General features: G+C 48.1%; 7 protein-coding genes across 7 annotated transcripts; 3 read left to right on the forward strand and 4 right to left on the reverse strand.

The window, feature by feature from the left end:
• Positions 1 to 628: 628 nt before the first annotated feature.
• Positions 629 to 2982, forward strand: FPOAC1_012057 (uncharacterized protein; the record flags this gene model as incomplete). The annotated part of the gene is made up of 4 exons (XM_044856420.1): positions 629 to 974; positions 1582 to 1682; positions 1759 to 2129; positions 2178 to 2982. 4 exons carry the CDS (start codon positions 629 to 631, stop codon positions 2980 to 2982), a joined length of 1623 nt encoding a protein of 540 aa, XP_044703733.1.
• A 470-nt stretch (positions 2983 to 3452) lies between these two features.
• On the reverse strand, positions 3453 to 4774 carry FPOAC1_012058 (uncharacterized protein; the record flags this gene model as incomplete). The annotated part of the gene is made up of 2 exons (XM_044856421.1): positions 3453 to 4438; positions 4489 to 4774. 2 exons carry the CDS (start codon positions 4772 to 4774, stop codon positions 3453 to 3455), a joined length of 1272 nt encoding a protein of 423 aa, XP_044703734.1.
• Positions 4775 to 6337: 1563 nt separating this feature from the next.
• On the forward strand, positions 6338 to 6715 carry FPOAC1_012059 (uncharacterized protein; the record flags this gene model as incomplete). The annotated part of the gene is made up of 1 exon (XM_044856422.1): positions 6338 to 6715. One exon carries the CDS (start codon positions 6338 to 6340, stop codon positions 6713 to 6715), a length of 378 nt encoding a protein of 125 aa, XP_044703735.1.
• A 456-nt stretch (positions 6716 to 7171) lies between these two features.
• On the reverse strand, positions 7172 to 7537 carry FPOAC1_012060 (uncharacterized protein; the record flags this gene model as incomplete). Its single annotated transcript, XM_044856423.1, has 1 exon — positions 7172 to 7537. The coding sequence occupies one exon, from the start codon at positions 7535 to 7537 to the stop codon at positions 7172 to 7174; it is 366 nt and encodes a 121-aa protein (XP_044703736.1).
• A 700-nt stretch (positions 7538 to 8237) lies between these two features.
• Positions 8238 to 10119, reverse strand: FPOAC1_012061 (uncharacterized protein; the record flags this gene model as incomplete). The annotated part of the gene is made up of 3 exons (XM_044856424.1): positions 8238 to 8908; positions 8958 to 9443; positions 9498 to 10119. 3 exons carry the CDS (start codon positions 10117 to 10119, stop codon positions 8238 to 8240), a joined length of 1779 nt encoding a protein of 592 aa, XP_044703737.1.
• Positions 10120 to 11272: 1153 nt separating this feature from the next.
• FPOAC1_012062 (uncharacterized protein) lies at positions 11273 to 13770 on the forward strand (the record flags this gene model as incomplete). Its single annotated transcript, XM_044856425.1, has 4 exons — positions 11273 to 11706; positions 11769 to 11805; positions 11859 to 12341; positions 12394 to 13770. The coding sequence occupies 4 exons, from the start codon at positions 11273 to 11275 to the stop codon at positions 13768 to 13770; spliced, it is 2331 nt and encodes a 776-aa protein (XP_044703738.1).
• A 927-nt stretch (positions 13771 to 14697) lies between these two features.
• On the reverse strand, positions 14698 to 15828 carry FPOAC1_012063 (uncharacterized protein; the record flags this gene model as incomplete). The annotated part of the gene is made up of 4 exons (XM_044856426.1): positions 14698 to 15145; positions 15200 to 15425; positions 15472 to 15662; positions 15716 to 15828. 4 exons carry the CDS (start codon positions 15826 to 15828, stop codon positions 14698 to 14700), a joined length of 978 nt encoding a protein of 325 aa, XP_044703739.1.
• Positions 15829 to 16539: the final 711 nt, after the last annotated feature.

The following is a 16539-nucleotide window of genomic DNA, read 5'->3' on the forward strand; positions in this document are numbered from 1 at the left end:
GTAGATAGGTGCGTAGTATTCTTGTCTGAGTTCCCCAACTATTATAATGTTTCGATACTGCTCAAGAGGTAACGAAGCGGGCCACACTCTTTGGCTTACAACTGATGGCTGTTGGCCGCTGATACAACAAAAGTCGTATTGAAGACGAGTTTGGCCCGTTCAACCGCCATTCGAAACCTGGTCAATTCTGAGATTCACTTATTCGATCATTTCTATATCATGTCAATGACTCTGACTTGAAGCCAAAAAATGCATAGACCAGGGTTTAGTTTTGCACAGAGACCAACAAGTTCCTCCTGCATAATAGACGTCAACAACACCCTGCAACTATTCCATCTTCACATTACCGTGCCATGTCACTCACTCACCGCGATATCGGGCAGGATAGGAGCCACACCATAATCCTGTCGGTGCTTGGCTCGGGACTGCAAGTCCCATGGCCCCCGGTCCACCTGGCCGTCTTCCGTTGCAAAGATATGTAACAGTATCTACGGCACGCTCGTCGTCACAATTGACGATCTTGTTTCCTCGTTGAAGCGGGCACCAGTCACGACCGCCAATCGCTAGACCTCGACGCTTCGTAATACACCTTCTGGTAACACTCTTTATCAGTCAAGACAATACCATCATGGACACGTCTTCTACATCATTCGACACAGAGCCAACAAGACAGACTTACTGCAGTGCGTTGATCAAACGCTGGCTAGGAGAGCCCTGGAAGGTCAACGCCGCTAAAGGACCCTTGGTAACTAGCGTGCCCCATATCTGCATGCGAGACGAGACGGGCGCCCGCTCCGAGAGAACTTCGACTACAAAACACCCACCAATTCAAGCCTTTTGGCTCGGCCCTGGTCCACGCACATGTCAACATGGCACACATGTGGCTCGTCAGAGCTCATCAAGGCTCCAGGGACAGCACCGTCCTGCGCCCCTCTGCCGGTACGCCATTGCCATCATGCTAAATTCTGCAGCTAGTATGTAGATTGTTACAGGGCAACAATTTTACGGAACGTCTTTGTTTTCCGCCGATAGCTTGTTGATCCCTGACTGGGTCTCTTCCTGTCGTTTCAGACACCTCTGGGCGCCAACTACCTTGGCATTGAGCAAATTGACGATATCACACGCCCTGACTCCCGATTGCTCTATCTAAATTCGGATTCATCTGGTCAAACTTCCGGGCGAAGTTGGAGAGGCCTTATCTGCCTAGGTACTTAAGGGATGGTGGCCCAGCTTTCTTAATTCCCTTTCATTCTTCTGTGCCTAAGCAGTATCGGATCCTGTTACCTGTCCAAATTGGTTCCATCATTTGCATCAAAACGGCATTTCACCTCCATTTTTTAGAACATCGGCCTGGCTAAGCACTTGGCACTTGAAGCACGTCCACAAACTATCCAGGGCCTTTACCCCCACGCGCTTGTCAACTCCCACGTTTCTACTCTACCCACCAGCCAATCCGCTTTGCTGCGATTGCCCCAAACGGCAACTGGTCAAGCCATCGACCAACTTCAAGCCTCCATTCTTATTCAATATCCCGCATTTATCCCACGCTTCAAACATTACTCTCGACAACTATGGCCCCAGTTGCTACGGGAGAAGCCGCCTCGGTGCACCTTCCCGTTGGTCCCTCAAAGCCGTTGAGTATCAGCGCTTCTGTCTTGCATGGTCCCCGCGATCTGCGGATGGTAAGTCAATCATGGCAACTGCCCCAGTTATAGATCCAGCCCTACCCGAACACATGCCTGACTTGACGTGCATCAGGAAACTAGAATCATTGAGGCTCCAGCAGCAGGTGAACTTCAGATCGCTGTCAAAGCAACAGGTATCTGCGGCTCGGACGTTTCCTACTACAAAAAATTCGCCAATGGTGATCTTTGTGCCTGCCATCCATTATCCCTAGGTCACGAATCTTCCGGCGAAGTTGTTGCTATTGGTCCACAAGTGAACGGCTTCAAGCTGGGAGACCGAGTTGCTCTTGAGGTCGGCGTTGCTTGTGGAAACTGCGGTACTTGCCGCAAAGGTCGGTACAATCTGTGCAAAAAGCTGCGTTTCAGGAGTAGTGCCAAAACCTATCCTCATTACCAAGGCACACTTCAAGAGAGGATCAACCATCCTGCCGTTTGGTGCCATAAGTAAGTCTAATATGGCCTGATGGCGATAGTTATTTCTAACACGCCCAGGCTTCCGGATAACGTCTCATATGAGGCCGCCGCTCTGCTTGAGCCATTGTCTGTAGCTATCCATGCAGTGAACCGTGCAAGACCAGAGCCTGGCTCTACTGCTCTTGTTATCGGAGCCGGCACCGTTGGATTGCTGACCGCCGCAATGGCTCGCCAGTCGGGCTGTACTTCAGTGACTATCACAGACATTGACGCTGGCCGTGTCAACTATGCCGTCAGCCAAGGATTCGCGACGCACGGGTTTGTGACTCCCATCTCACGTTTAAATTCGTCCAACTACTCTTCTGGAATATCTACACCAGCCACTGGCGCCTTGTCGCCTGCCAGCACGTTTTCGACGGCAAGCCGCTTTGACGGAGCAAAATCTCTGGCTACAGACATACTTGCCTCTTCGAACTCCCCTGGCTCATTCATCCTTGAAGAGGATGAGGATGGCGTTGATGTTACATTTGAATGCACTGGAAAAGAGGTTTGTATGCACACAAGCCTGTACGCAACCAAAGCTGGTGGTCAAGTCATCATGGTGGGCATGGGAACTCCTATCCAGACTCTCCCTTTGTCGGTGGCCCACCTTCGGGAGATTGACATTTTGGGCGTATTCCGATATTCCAACACCTATCCTACCGGAATTCGGCTGCTATGTTCCCAAGCCGCGAACCCATCTGGCTGTGGTCTGCCTTCACTAGACGGCATGGTGACGCACCGATTCAAGGGACTCGACAAGGCACAGGCGGCTTTTGAGCTTGCGACACGCACCAGCGATGATGAGGGTAACCTTGTTTTGAAGATTGTGATTAAAGCATGAAGAACCTTTTCTCGCTTATTTTGCAATGCGATACGAAAGATAGACATAGATATCCAGGCAGCAGTGTTTTTTAGTAGCAAGTTCTCGAAGGTCTTTGGAGTTTAGATATTCGTTTCTATTGGTTTTATTAGTCGCAGGGTCGCAGATAGGCCTATTAACTTTTCCAACTGTCTCAAAGAATGTCTGTGAACTAAGCACAGAGATTGTACAAACGTGATGAGGTGAACATTTTAGTGTAAAGATGTCTATTCTCGTTTCACAGTCAGACCGTCGAAACTTCATTTGGGTATTAAGGGGGCCTTCGGCTAGTAGACTACTTGCCGAGAGATAGTCTGGCCATTCTTCACAATGTTTTTCCATTCGTTATCTACCTCAAACACCTAACGCCGGGCTGCAATTTTCCGCGGCAAACTCATCGTGACCGTCAGATTCGTTGTGCTTTGAATTTCGCTCGCAAATGAATAATTGTCTTAGAGTAGAATGTCACCAGCCCCGCGAATATTATATGACGGGTCAGCAAACTCCTGGCCAGGACCAGTACCAGCACTAGCACCAGCACCAGCACCTCGGCGATGGCTAGCCTTTGCAGTCTCAACGACGTGAAACTTCTTACCTACGTCGCGGGCTTGACCGAGGTTCTGCACAATGCCGTTGAGTAGTCTCACTAGGTTCACATCGTTCGCTTCGTGAAGCATTTCTCGTTCGAAAGAGGCTTTGTCAGAAGGAATGACAAGATCCAGACGGTTGACAAGAGCCTGGATTTGACGCAGAACGGTCGATGAAGGTGTTGTGTAATCAGTTTCCATACTACCGGGATCAGTTGCATCGCCGTTGATGTAAGAATGAGGGAGACGCTCGAGATATGTGGTGAGCAGGCGAATTCGGGACTGGAGCATCTTGATAGCATTTGCTTTTGCGGTCAGAGCGGCAATCATCTCGTCCTCCTCTGGTGTAAGTGCATCATCGTCCTCTTGAGCAAAGTCTTTGGTTTCTTCGTCTTGACTCTCGACAAGCCGGCGCTTTCCTTTACCGTTCGACTCAATAGACAGAGAAGGCTTGTCGTCCTTGGGGGCGGCAACAGCGGCGTTTCCTCCTGAAGCAGCCACATAATTCATGCTGATCATCTCGGTCTCGCCAGTCTCGACAGAGTAGGGCAGCTCTTTGAACTTGAGTTTGAGTGTAGGTTCTCCATCATCCATCTTCTTATCTTCGCCATCGTTATCGGTTTTGGAATCGTCGACCTCGTAGTTGCTTTCGTAGATGGTGAGGGGAAGCTTGCCGCCAACGGAGTGATCGAGGACCTGCTCCGGATGGAAGCCAAGCAGCACGGCTGACTCATTCCAGCCTTGGAGAATCTGAGTATGGATGGGGAGGATAGTCGGGGTAGGGCCTGAAGATGGTAGGAGTGTGTACCATCCAACGAGGTCGAGTTGTCTATCTTTGTGGACGGTGATCACTAGTTTACGGTTAGAGAAACATGACGACGGCTCATGCGGGATTGCTGACTCTGTTCTAGGCGTGTGCTGAACCGGTCGCCATCAAGGAGGTAACCGCCTTGTGCACTGGGCTCTTGGCGGGTATGAGCTTCAAAAGCATGCTCGATTGTGATTTCGCGACCATTTTGCTGACCCAACAAGACGCCAACGATGGGGCCTTCCTGCTGGCGAAGTGTGTGCCGTGTGATGTAATCGGAGATGGTGAGAAGGACGAGAGGGTGAAGGATGGCCTGAAGCTCTGAACTCTTCTGGTTCGAGAGAAGAGGATTGGCGGGGTTCCTGGTGGTGGTAGTCATGACGAACGAGAACGAGAACGAGCTGTGAGAAGTAGGCGGGCGGGTTGTGGATCGATAGTGTTTGAAATTCGAAAACTGTCGTGGAAATTGGGCGGTGTGGACTAGTAGGGATGTTTGAGATTAAAAGACCTGGTGTTGAGCGAAGCTATCGTTAGCTTGGCCGATATAGCGTAGAGATGATGAAGGTGAGTTGAGGTGGATTGATGGGAACAACAATGCCCCGCGCTCAGTTTAGCTAGCTTCCCGTCAGCTCCAGCTCCAGGCTGCTATTAGCGACAGGTACATGTAAAATAGTACCTATGCATCTAGGTATGGCCTAGGTACTAACCTTAGTAGGTACGTTAGTAGGTACCTACCTACCTAGTAGGTACTAAGGTAGGTGATTTCCATCAACGTGGAGGTCAGAATTCAATTTCCACTTTAATTCGATCTGAATTGTCTCAGTTACTACCTAAGTTACATGGCGACCCTGGATTTTGCCGCTATTTGCGGTTTGTTTTAAAGGAGATGGACAAAACAACAGTTCTACTTTGTGCTTTGAGTATTGATGATATGTCCATCTTTGTACATTCATTATTGATATTAATATATCAATCAACCTACCGATACATCGACGTGACCTCGCTCGGTTGTTGTAATAGGCGGATTTGGCCATTGTTCCATGCCTTGGTCGGTATTCATGCCCTTGTTGAAGCTTTGATCATCAGGACCTGGAGTCGGATCCATTTGATGCGCCAGGTCCTTTGTTTAAAACTGCTCACAGTTGCAGGTCACTCCCTCTCGTCTCGGCAAGACAGATAATGATACAGGAGGGACGGGACAGGACAGGACAAAGATACCTCGGGACGGCATAAACTCTATACTCATCTCTTCAGCCAGTGGAAATCTTAATTTATTATTATTTTGAACTTGGGGAAATGCAGAAAATTAGTAGTAGCCTTTAAGGATAATTTGTTGCTTCTCCACAGGTATGCAAGTGCATATGCAAGCAGAAGAAGCAGGCATTTGGTTTTGGCTCAAACAATGTGGATTTCTGTTGCTCACTTTATCCTCTTTCTCCTACCTACCCGAGTCTCACCTTTTCCCCTTTGCATCCTTTCTTTTTCTCTTTCTCTTTCAATTGCATCTGTGCATCCATAAGTTCTTTCTTCTTTCTTCTTCTCTTTATCTTGGATACTGAGTTGTCCAAAATTAATCTGTCTCTGGTTTTGTCTCTAACAAACCATCTTTATCATATATCATTCTTATTTCTCCCTTTGCCTTTGTTAGCCCCTCCGCCTCGGTTGGTTTTCACTGGCTGAACTGTCTTGGATCTTTCGGCAAATATCAAATACTCATCTGATCTCTCTCTCTCTTATCTGCTTTCAATCTCCAACCCTCCCCCATCTTGATCTTGACCTTGACCTTGATCTTGATCTTGATTTATCGGTCAACTTTGACGTGACTCGTCTCCAAATTCAATCTTGTCTCACCGCACACCTGCTCAGTCTACTATTGTACTGTACAGCACAATACCGTCGCATTTGGAATATGATCGCCGCCTTTAGTCAAAATACGGGCAAAATGGTCCGCGTCTCAACTTCACATAATTTCACCATCACGCCGCCTACTCTTTACCTACCGCCGCAACATACCGACACAGCACGCCCGAGCACCACCATGACTTCTCGCAGTGGGAAGCGTCGCCATTGCGATAGCATCGACAGCGATACACCTCCGCCAAGCAAGAAATACAAACAGTCAACTTCTATCGCCTCAGATGCTTCAACAACATCTACGACATCCACAACGGCCTCTATCGAGTTGGACTATCCCCCATTTCAAACAATACAAACGCCACCCTGTATCAATACTTTTCTACCAGCTTTCAGGAGCGTACAGTACGACCGTCCCGCCTATCGATCAATATCACCGACACCGCCATCACCCAGATCACATTGAATGTTACCTAGATTACCGAACATGTTACGCCGAAAGATATGACCCATCATTTCTCTTATTTAAACAAAAATTGGATACCACTTTGTTGTTTCCCTCGGCAATGACACGAGGGAAGTTGTTTTATTGCGCAGCAATTTAGACTGGGAATTATCTCCTCTTTGTTATTTTCATGTCCATACGAAATACATCGGATCATTTGTCCGAAACCCCCAGTTACGAGCCCTGAAATACACCATTACCGGCGTTACACCTACAGAGGAACACAATACTCTGCTATACATCTAGACGGTCATTTTAGGGAATGAAAGGTATTCATGTCATGAATTTTTTAATGTGTTAATGGCAGATGTACATAAATGGCATGCAAGAATATTCAGAATCCCCTTCATTTTGATAAAGTCAAAAAACGGCAAACGCCTGGCCTATAACTACCCTCTCGTTATCGTCATGAATCATTCAGTCCATTTCCCACCACATGACATCCTCCTCTTGATAAGGCACGCTGATTTCAAAGTTGCGCACCATAGTATTCATGGAATTCTCCATAACTAGACACTCCACCTGCATCATGGCGTTTCTGTCGCCCGTCCGTTTGGCCGCCATGTACAGCTCCACGAGCTCGGCGTTCCGGCTCTCGTAATCCTGCCGAACACGGCGCCTCCGAGCCGCTGGATCACACGCTGCACACGTGTCGTTGAGATGTTGGGTTTTGACGCTGGGCGTACATGATCGTGGGCGTGAACGTGAATATGAACGTAATCTTGAGATGGGCCGCAAGTCACATGTTGTGGCAGTGTTTGTGAATATGTGGCCGCACGCCATCGTTGTTCTGATGCTTGAGCACATGGCAGCAACGATTGAGTTTGGAGAATGTATAAGACCGGTTTCTCGAATTAAGAATCAAGTAGAGAGGTATAAGTCATTCACAACAGATAGATGGCGGAAGAGAGGCATAAATATGCTTGAGATTTTGTGTCGTCGTGGACCTAGATGCGAGCAAACCCACATTAAAGGTTAATTCATAATTTGGGAGGAGTTAAAGATGTAAAGTGTCACCAAATTCCAAGAATTACACAAGCTGTGCCTTCTTTTCAAGTCTTTTTCATATCGTGGAGATGGGTCCCCTGTCGAGATTTGGCTGGTGGATGTCGCATGATGATCATGGCACTTACAGGCCTCACCGCCATCGTCACTCGACTACGCCGTACAAGTCATGACGGGAGAAAAAAAAGTGAACAAGACACAACTAACACTTGAGTCGAAGGTTGAAGGATGTACGGTGAGTTGTTGCAACGGCAAATCAGGTCACGTCCGAGCCATGATGGGTTAACCCCTTGATAAAGGAATATGTGTATGATGACAACGTATTTTCATGTTGTGTTAGTCATTATGTATATAATTATTCTAGTCTTTGCAGCATTACGATACTGTACCTGAGAGGAGTCTTTAGACCATGATACTGGTCAAATTTTCAATCATCCAAGGCTTCATTCCCTTCCATCTATATTCCTCTACTCCTCCATCATGACTCCTCCGCCTTTTTCTGCTGTGTAGCGTTACCAGTCTCGGGCGATGACTCGGCCTTCTTGGGCTTAATACTCCTCCATTCTACGCATAATGAGCAAACAAGTTGGGCCAGTGCCAGCGCCACACCAACAAAGAATATCCGCATAATTGCGTAGTTGTAGGCGTCTGTCACCTGTGAAACATACTGTGATGGCACTATCCTCTTAAGCTCTGTGGCACCAGTCTCAACAAGACTCTTGGAGTCAAGTCCAGGGATACCAGAAAGTCTCTCTACGAGACGTCCACTAAGGATAGTTTGACCGACAGAAACAAAGATAGCACCACCAAGCTGTTGGCCGAAGAAGTTAATAGAGAGACCAGTAGGGACTTCTTCCTTGGGAAGTGTCGCCTGAACAGCGAGACCAGTGCTTTGCATTCCGATTCCTAAGCCAAAACCGACCAGAAACTGGTAGGCAATCCAATGCGAGGAGCCAATGTCGGGCTTGAGTGTGGTCAAGAGTCCTTGTCCAATAGACATGACGCATGGGCATATTATCATGGAAGGAACATAGTAGCCAATTTTTTGGGTAAAAGCAGCAGACATTATACTGGCAACAACAAGGCTGAGTACGAGGGGAATGGTGTAAACACCAGAGTCGACCGGGCTGACATCCTTGGTAGCCTGGACTAAGAATATGTCAGCAATTGTACGGAGAGCATGATAGGAGAAACTTACACCATAGAGGAACATAGTAGACAGCAACCATCATGCTACCACCGGCAAATATAGAGATCCATGCGCAAGCCAACATCGTCCGCTGAGTGATGACCTTGACCGGGATGGTGGCCGTTTTGGGCATCTTAATTTGTACAGCAATAAAGGCAATAAGTGTGAGGCCAAACATGACAAAGAGCAGGATGAGCCTCCAGCTGCTCCATGCATACGTCGAGCCTCCCCACTGGAGTGCCAGAATGAGACAAACCATAGATGGCACAAAGAAGAAGGTTCCAAGCGGGTCGAGGCGGGTGATGTGCTCGAGAGCAGGGACAGGTTCACGCTCCTTTGCTGAGAGGGTATGGAAGAAGAAGAGGAAGATCGAGGCCACGGCACCAACAGGTAGGTTCATATAGAAACACCATCTCCAAGTGGCATGTTGAGTAAAAGCTCCGCCGATTAGGGGGCCAGCAACTGATGAGACACCAAAGACCATACCAAACATTGCTAGACACAGAGTTAGTTACTGTAAGAGATAGTAGAACAGGTCAGACTACTCACACTGGAAGACGGGTCGCTTGTGTAGAGGAACCATGGGTATAATCGACATCATTGATCCCGTCATTATCCCTGCAGCGCCAATGCCAGCAATAGCTCGCCCAATGATAAAGGCAACAGAATTGGGTGCAGCTCCACAGATGGCAGAACCAATCTCGAAAGTCAAGATACAAGCCAGGAAGGTCTTTTTCAAATCATAAAAACGGTAGATACGGCCAAATATGAGTTGGAAAGCAGCAGTAGTGAGCATATAGGCAGAACCATACCACCCTATATCTCCCAGACTCTGAAAGTCGTTCGTTATCTGAGGGATGGCGGTTGCAATGATTGTACGATCCAGAGCAACAAGTAACATGGCGGCAAAGACAGAAATAATAATGAGCCAGAATTTGAGCGTCTTGGGCTTGTAGTTGTCAAAAGCTTCCTGGTCAAAGACTGGGCCTGAGGTTGCAACTTCGACTTTGGAAATGTCTTGAGATTGTTGCTGCTGCCGAGAGACATTCTGATTAGATCCAAGTTGCTCATCCTGTGCAGGGCTGTAAAGAGTGTGTTGTTCGGTTGACGAGAGTGAGTTAATCGACTTGCGTTCTGGAAGACCAGAATCTGTTTTTTCGGGAGATGACATTATGAGGAGTTCTCGAGGCGTAGATCTGTCGTGTGATAAGTTTATACTGAATCGTTTAGTAGTTATTCAGCTAGAGAGGCACTGTCTGAAAGACGATGAGCAGAGCATGAATACAATTGTTGGACTGGATATTATCCTAGATATATATCTACACAACGAGGTAATCGTCGGACTGACTGAGCCCCGAGCCATATCAGGAGGTAAAACTAGTGTCATAGTCTAGAGGAGACCAACGAGACAAGATGGAATTACTCGGTCGGAATTCTTTAGTCGCTTCAAAAGACATAGCAACAGTCCACCGAAGAAAATTGGGTTGAGATGAACAAATCCCCGAAGGTGAAGGATAAAGTAATAGGTCGGATCCGGGAGTGAGGAGGCTATACCCCATTGAGAAATCAAAGTCGCGAAACTGGCAGGAACGTCCCCTCCTCGGGACCGACGGGCGCGAACACTCTTGCCTTCTTAACTTGAACAACTCTCGGCCAATTCCCGTCCTTTTGCTACCCGAAAGTCTTCTCCCTGATGGTATTCGAGCCTGTTTCTGTTTCCCATTTTTATTATACCTCATTGCTGCTTCACTAACCAGGAGGTACCTATGTCTTGTCAGCAACAGAGATGGGGGCTAGCTAATCATCCAATCATCCTTCCAGATTGTCAATAATCCTCTCGTGTCAAAGCACGGCCTCCAAGCGAAGTAAACTACCTACAGTAAGCTCCCGTGCTGTAGTTTCGGGCCCGACGGGAAAGATTAAACCAAACACTCACCAGGTGGTGATCTCTTTTCCCTCAAGGTCTGTCACTGGACAATCATATCTGGTCCCTTCCGGTGCATCACTGTCGGTACCTTCATCAGTTGTAGGGCTGATACAAGACTTGACTTGCAGCTCAGCTGAACACATCAAGTCAGGTCTTTCGATACTGACTCAGCAAGTACCTCTTTTGGGACTCGTCTGCGCATCACCTGTTCGGTGACACACAGATAACTACTAGACTACTAGCTGTGCTGTTGGTGCATTGTCTCAGCGCCCACCACTCGAGTACTCACTCGCTCCGGGCCCGACAACTGTGTGCTCCGGGCTATAGTATCCACTCTATCGGGCCCAAACGCTCCGGCTCCCAAGACCTTCTCATCCGGACCACGTCAAGGCTTACCATGCCTTATCCCAATGGCATCCCTGGCGCCCCCGGCTCTGCCCCACAGCAGCAGCAGCAACAATTCCAAGATCCTTCCAACCTCAAGTTAACTAGAGGTACCAGCTGTGTTCTGTGCCAACAACGCAAGGTCCGTTGCGACAAGAATAAACCATGCGCCAACTGTGTCAAGGCCAAGGTTGAGTGCCGGGTTATACCCCCACAGCCTCCTCGCCGCCGAAAGAAGCGCCTCCAAGAAAAGGATCTCATTGAACGTCTCAAAAAATATGAAGATCTCTTGGCTGAGCATGGAGTCAAGGTTGATGCTATTGGCCATGAGTTAAGACCTGATGGCCCCCCAGGCGAGGATGTTGATGAGCTCGAAAACGACTTTGAAGGGCTTAAGACAACCCCCGAGGCTAGTTCGTCCCCTGCTCCATCGAACGCAGAGCAAAAGTACGCAACCTGCATCCCATTCAACCGCAGATTTTAAATCATGCATGCTAATACCCCTGTAGAACTGGCGGAGGAGCCTGGTTTTCTTATCACAAAGAGGTATCTTGTTCAAACCCCCTGCGTTACTTGACACCCATCTAATCTTCTAATAGTTTCGGGCAAGCGAACATATGCTTCAAGATTCGTCGGACGAAGAACCTGAAGTTGGATCTACCATTCATCGTGCCTTTGATCGCATGTTTGCAACCGACGGCTTTCCTTTCATCATAGGGAGTGCTCCTGTACCTATCTCTAACCTCCATCCTTCCACTATACACATTTTCCAACTGTGGCAAATATATATCGACAACATTAATCCGTTGCTCAAAATCACACATGTACCCACTGTTCAAGGGCAGATCATTGAGGCGAGTTCTGATGTCGAAAATGCACCCAAGAACATTGAGGCCCTCATGTTTGCCATGTATCTCATGGCAATCACATCCCTTGAGGAAGCCGAAGTTTACAGAAGATTCAATGAAACAAAAAAAGAACTTTTAGCGAGATATCATGCTGGTACTCAGCAGGCACTTACAGAAGCCGGCTTTATGAGAGTTAACGACCCCATTCTTTTACAGGCTTATATCCTCTATTTAGTAAGTCTACCCAGCTGTCAGAATTTCGAGTTCTATATTAATCTTTAACAAGTTTGCTGTTCGATGGTTCGTTGACCCTCGCCAAGTTTTCTGCTTGATCGGATTAGCTGTGCGTATTGCTCAACGGATGGGTCTTCATCGAGATCCAGCACAGTTTGGCTTACCACCGTTTGAAGTTGAGCAACGCCGTCGACTATGGTGGACCCTTGTGGGATATGATCGGCGGTTAGGAGAGATGGCTGGATCAACAGTTACTGCCCTCTCTACTGGCGGCGATTGCAAAATACCAATGAATGTCAACGACTCAGACTTGCATGTTGATGGCAAAGAATTCCCCACCCCTCACACTGGACCAACTGAGATGCTGTTCTCTCTGACAAGGGTTGAACTCGCAATGGCTGTCTCAAGTGATAGCAATCGCGACAGCTTCAAGATGAACAATACAGACAAGAGCCCTGCAGGGGCAACTGCCAACAGGAACCAAGCGACGATCCGGCTTGCTGGTCAAGACGGTCCTGAGTATACTCTCGATGGTTATTGTGCGCATATTGAGGGCACATACCTCAGCCAGTGTGATCCTAAAATCCCCCTGCACTTCTTCACTCTCACAATGACTCGCCAGGCCTTGTGCAAGATGCGCATCATCAGCTTTCTCGTTCGAATGCACAGCAACAATGGTGATGTTCCACTAAAGGACGTGGAGAGAGACAGTCTTTTTCTACAAGCTACGCAGATGATTGAGTACGATAATATCGTTCAGTCCTCCGAGTCGCTACGCCCGTTCAAGTGGTACTCCATGCATCACTTCCCCTTCCCTGCGTACATGTTCCTTGTGCAGCAGCTGCGACATCGTGTTTCTGGCCCTATGGTAGAACGCGCATGGGACGCTATCGAGAAGAACCATGATCTCCGTGGTCTCATGAACAATTACCATAACCCTATGCACATGGCATTTGGTGGTCATTTTGTCAAAGCTTGGGATGCACATGAAGCCTCTCTTCTCGCTGCGGGCCGACAACCGAGAAGACCAGCGTTTCTCGCCCCTCTACGCGAACGTGTCGCAGCGCGTCGCCGGGAAAAGCACGAAAGACGGCGAGCCCCTAATTTTTCTCAGCCTCAAATCGGTATCCCACAAGTTACGACGCCTTCTTCTACAGGCTTTGCCCCGTCTGTTGGACAAATGACCCCTGGAACCATCCACAGTGGCCAGCGAGCAAACTCAGGCTCCGTCGCCTCAAGCGACGAGCCCGGAGAGATGGATTGGACATTCATGATGTCAGGCTATAATGACAACGCCAGTTTTACCCCAATGGGTGGATTCGGAAGCTTCAGTGGTGGATTCGGTGGAGGAATGCCTGGTATGCCACCCGTCATGAGAGGGATGGGACACGGTCCTCCCCCGCCTGGCGGTAACACGTTTGGAAATTAACGATATATTACCATACAACATGTGTACCGTTGTCTTGCGTTTTTCTCGGCTTCCTCCGCTTGCTCGTTCTCTTTTTTTGAGTTGCTTTTTACCCTAAGAAGGAGATTATACCTCCTTGAGCCAGATCTTATGAAACGTTTGCTTGTCAGACATAGTTATATTGGAGGATATTATTTGTTTGTTCCAGCATATATTTACACATTCATGTTTGTGCCACGCATTCTTCAAGATACATCAAGCGAGAACGATTGCAATATCATAGCATCAAAAAGCGAGTGTTTGAATATTATAAAAATATACGCATCTTGTTTTCTTTTGTAACGGCTGAAATAAAAGGAATTGTAAACGTATTTGTAAACGTATTTGTAGCCAGTAGGTATTCCCATCTTCTTTCGCCATCACGAGCGAAGAGTCTTGTTGAGATGAACGAGGAACTCAGACTTGAGGGCATTATACACTTGCGCAAGTTCAAGTTCTCAACAGCAGACCGTCTCATAAGCTTCTGGCCGGCATCTTACCGATCCTCAGTCAGTGTTTTTGGTGGCTGTGATTTCCAAAGCCCAATACTGACTTTGTCCTAGGAATAGTATATGTAAGAACCTCAAGACCCCTCCCCACTGTGTTACACTGCCGTTTCCTATTCCGATATCTGGCATAAGCCACGACAGCCTGGTTAGCGGTGTTCTATGATGGGCCATTGTTTGCTCTTGTGTTGCGTTTCAATAGCCAGAAGGTCCATGCAACGTAACCTTCATCCATGCTACCCCAAGACGCAAGAACCATATAGTCTGGCGTCTCATCTGGCTGGCTAGCTGATCGCACAAGTTGAACGGAGATACAAGCGTGATGCGTGCTAACAGCTATCAACCTCGACCGAAAGGCCATCATGGGGTTCACTATCATAGTGGAAGTCTCTCTGCTTATCCGTCAGAGTGGCTTCTGCGCCCAGCAATCGATCCAATCGAGCTGTGCATGGATGCGCGTATTGTTAAAAGTTTCGAAAATGCTATGCCCAAGCTCATGTGCCTCTTCCTCTGTAAGTCCCATGATACTTGGGCGACCAAGCATAGCTGTAACCCACTCTTCAAGAATATTTTGGGTGAATATTCCCATTTCTCTCATTTTTGCCTCCTGATGCCATCTGCCTACAGGTGTGAATGCGTGCCGCTCATTGACATTAACGAAGCCAACTTCAGCAACCGTCTGAACGATCTGGAAAGGGAAGCGTAAATTCCAGCCATACAATTCGGTGAATGGGCCCTCGACGAGTCGATAGAATTTGTTCATAGGGTGGTCATACCCAGTGGTGTCGTCGTCAGAAAATACGAAAGGGACAATCTCATGAATTTCGATCCAGGCACCTGGTTTCAGCTTCCTGGAATTATTCAGTTAGTTGTTACAAGGAGAAGTTTGGAGGTACTCCACTGACTCGAAAGCCCTTTCTAATAGTTGCCTTGGCTTGCGTAGTGTTTGTAACAGAGCCCGAACATGGATCAAGTCTGCACCTGCATATATGCTCGTCCAGGGCCGGTTTTCATCCTCAAGATCTTCCACGCGAAATTCGACATTCGGAGGCGTCCAATGTGGTTGGATTGGCGAGAGGTCTGTTCCTATAACGCGTGCACTGGGGAAGTTCTCCGCGACTGACATGTAACCTGGGTCAATTTGAGAGCTCTGTCGTTGGGGCGGGGAGAGACTTACCATCTTGTGCCCACATACCAACACCAGTACCAAGGTCGACAATCTTCTGTGGGTTGTCACCAATTGGAGCAAGGATCAGTTTGCCATCCATAAGATAGTCCAAATACAGCTTGTGCTTCAAGCCTTCACGAACTTGCTCAGCGTCATCATTCGGCAGGCCGTAGCGACCACGTAGAAAGCCTTGATAACGCCTGGTAGGTTAGTATTGAACATGAGATGGCATGTAGTTTGGTTTGCTACCTACCTTCCGTGTTCGTATGAGTAAAGTTCCCTAGTGTAGACTGATGTGAATTCGGAGGTTGCTATAGAATCTCCGTAGTCCGATGTTGGGTCCTCTTCGGAATCATTGTGATCCATCTCTAAGGAACTTCTGCTTCAAGACCTTTCTGGTGGGTTGTGCTCGAGAAGAGACAATTGTGGTAGGAGTAGGGTGTTGTTTGGCGGGAATACATGAGAATAAGGCCTTACACTAACCAGATGGGTAGTAACGAGCCAAGGAGAGGGCGATATGAAGGTGATAACAATACCAGCCTGTCTAGGCGGTGGTGGGTCGAACGTATATTGGTGACTGCTACCCAGACTTCGTCCCGAGTGGGAGGTACAATACGTATGCTACCGGGAAAGGTTTGTTGGTAATGTGGGCAGAATGAGACGTGACCAGAGGTTGAAGCATTGACAGTAGTACACAGTATCAAGTTTGCCAATAAAGGTTCACAAGATACACTCAGCTGGCTCTGACAACGGGCAGTGGTCGAATGTGAGGTTGCACAGGACCCAGTAACCCGGACTGTGTGGCAGGTGCCAGTATTAATGCTAACAAACAGCCAATACAATGGGAGAGTGAACAAGGGCGGTTCCCAGCACAGCGGAAGGGAGGGCGGAGGAAGACCCAGAAGACTCCCGAGAGGCCGGTAAAGTTGGGGTTTTTGGCGTGGTCGGTACTATGAATTGGTTCTTGAGACAAGCGGCGCGGACCAAGCCATTGGGACAAAGTGAAACTCCTTTGAGAAGAGTTTCCAACAATGATCGGCGACCGTAATGCAACCCAGTTGTGACGTGGTCGAGCTT

This window comes from Fusarium poae, chromosome 4 (genome assembly GCF_019609905.1).
Source record: "Fusarium poae strain DAOMC 252244 chromosome 4, whole genome shotgun sequence".
In the NCBI taxonomy this organism is placed as follows: domain Eukaryota; kingdom Fungi; phylum Ascomycota; class Sordariomycetes; order Hypocreales; family Nectriaceae; genus Fusarium; species Fusarium poae.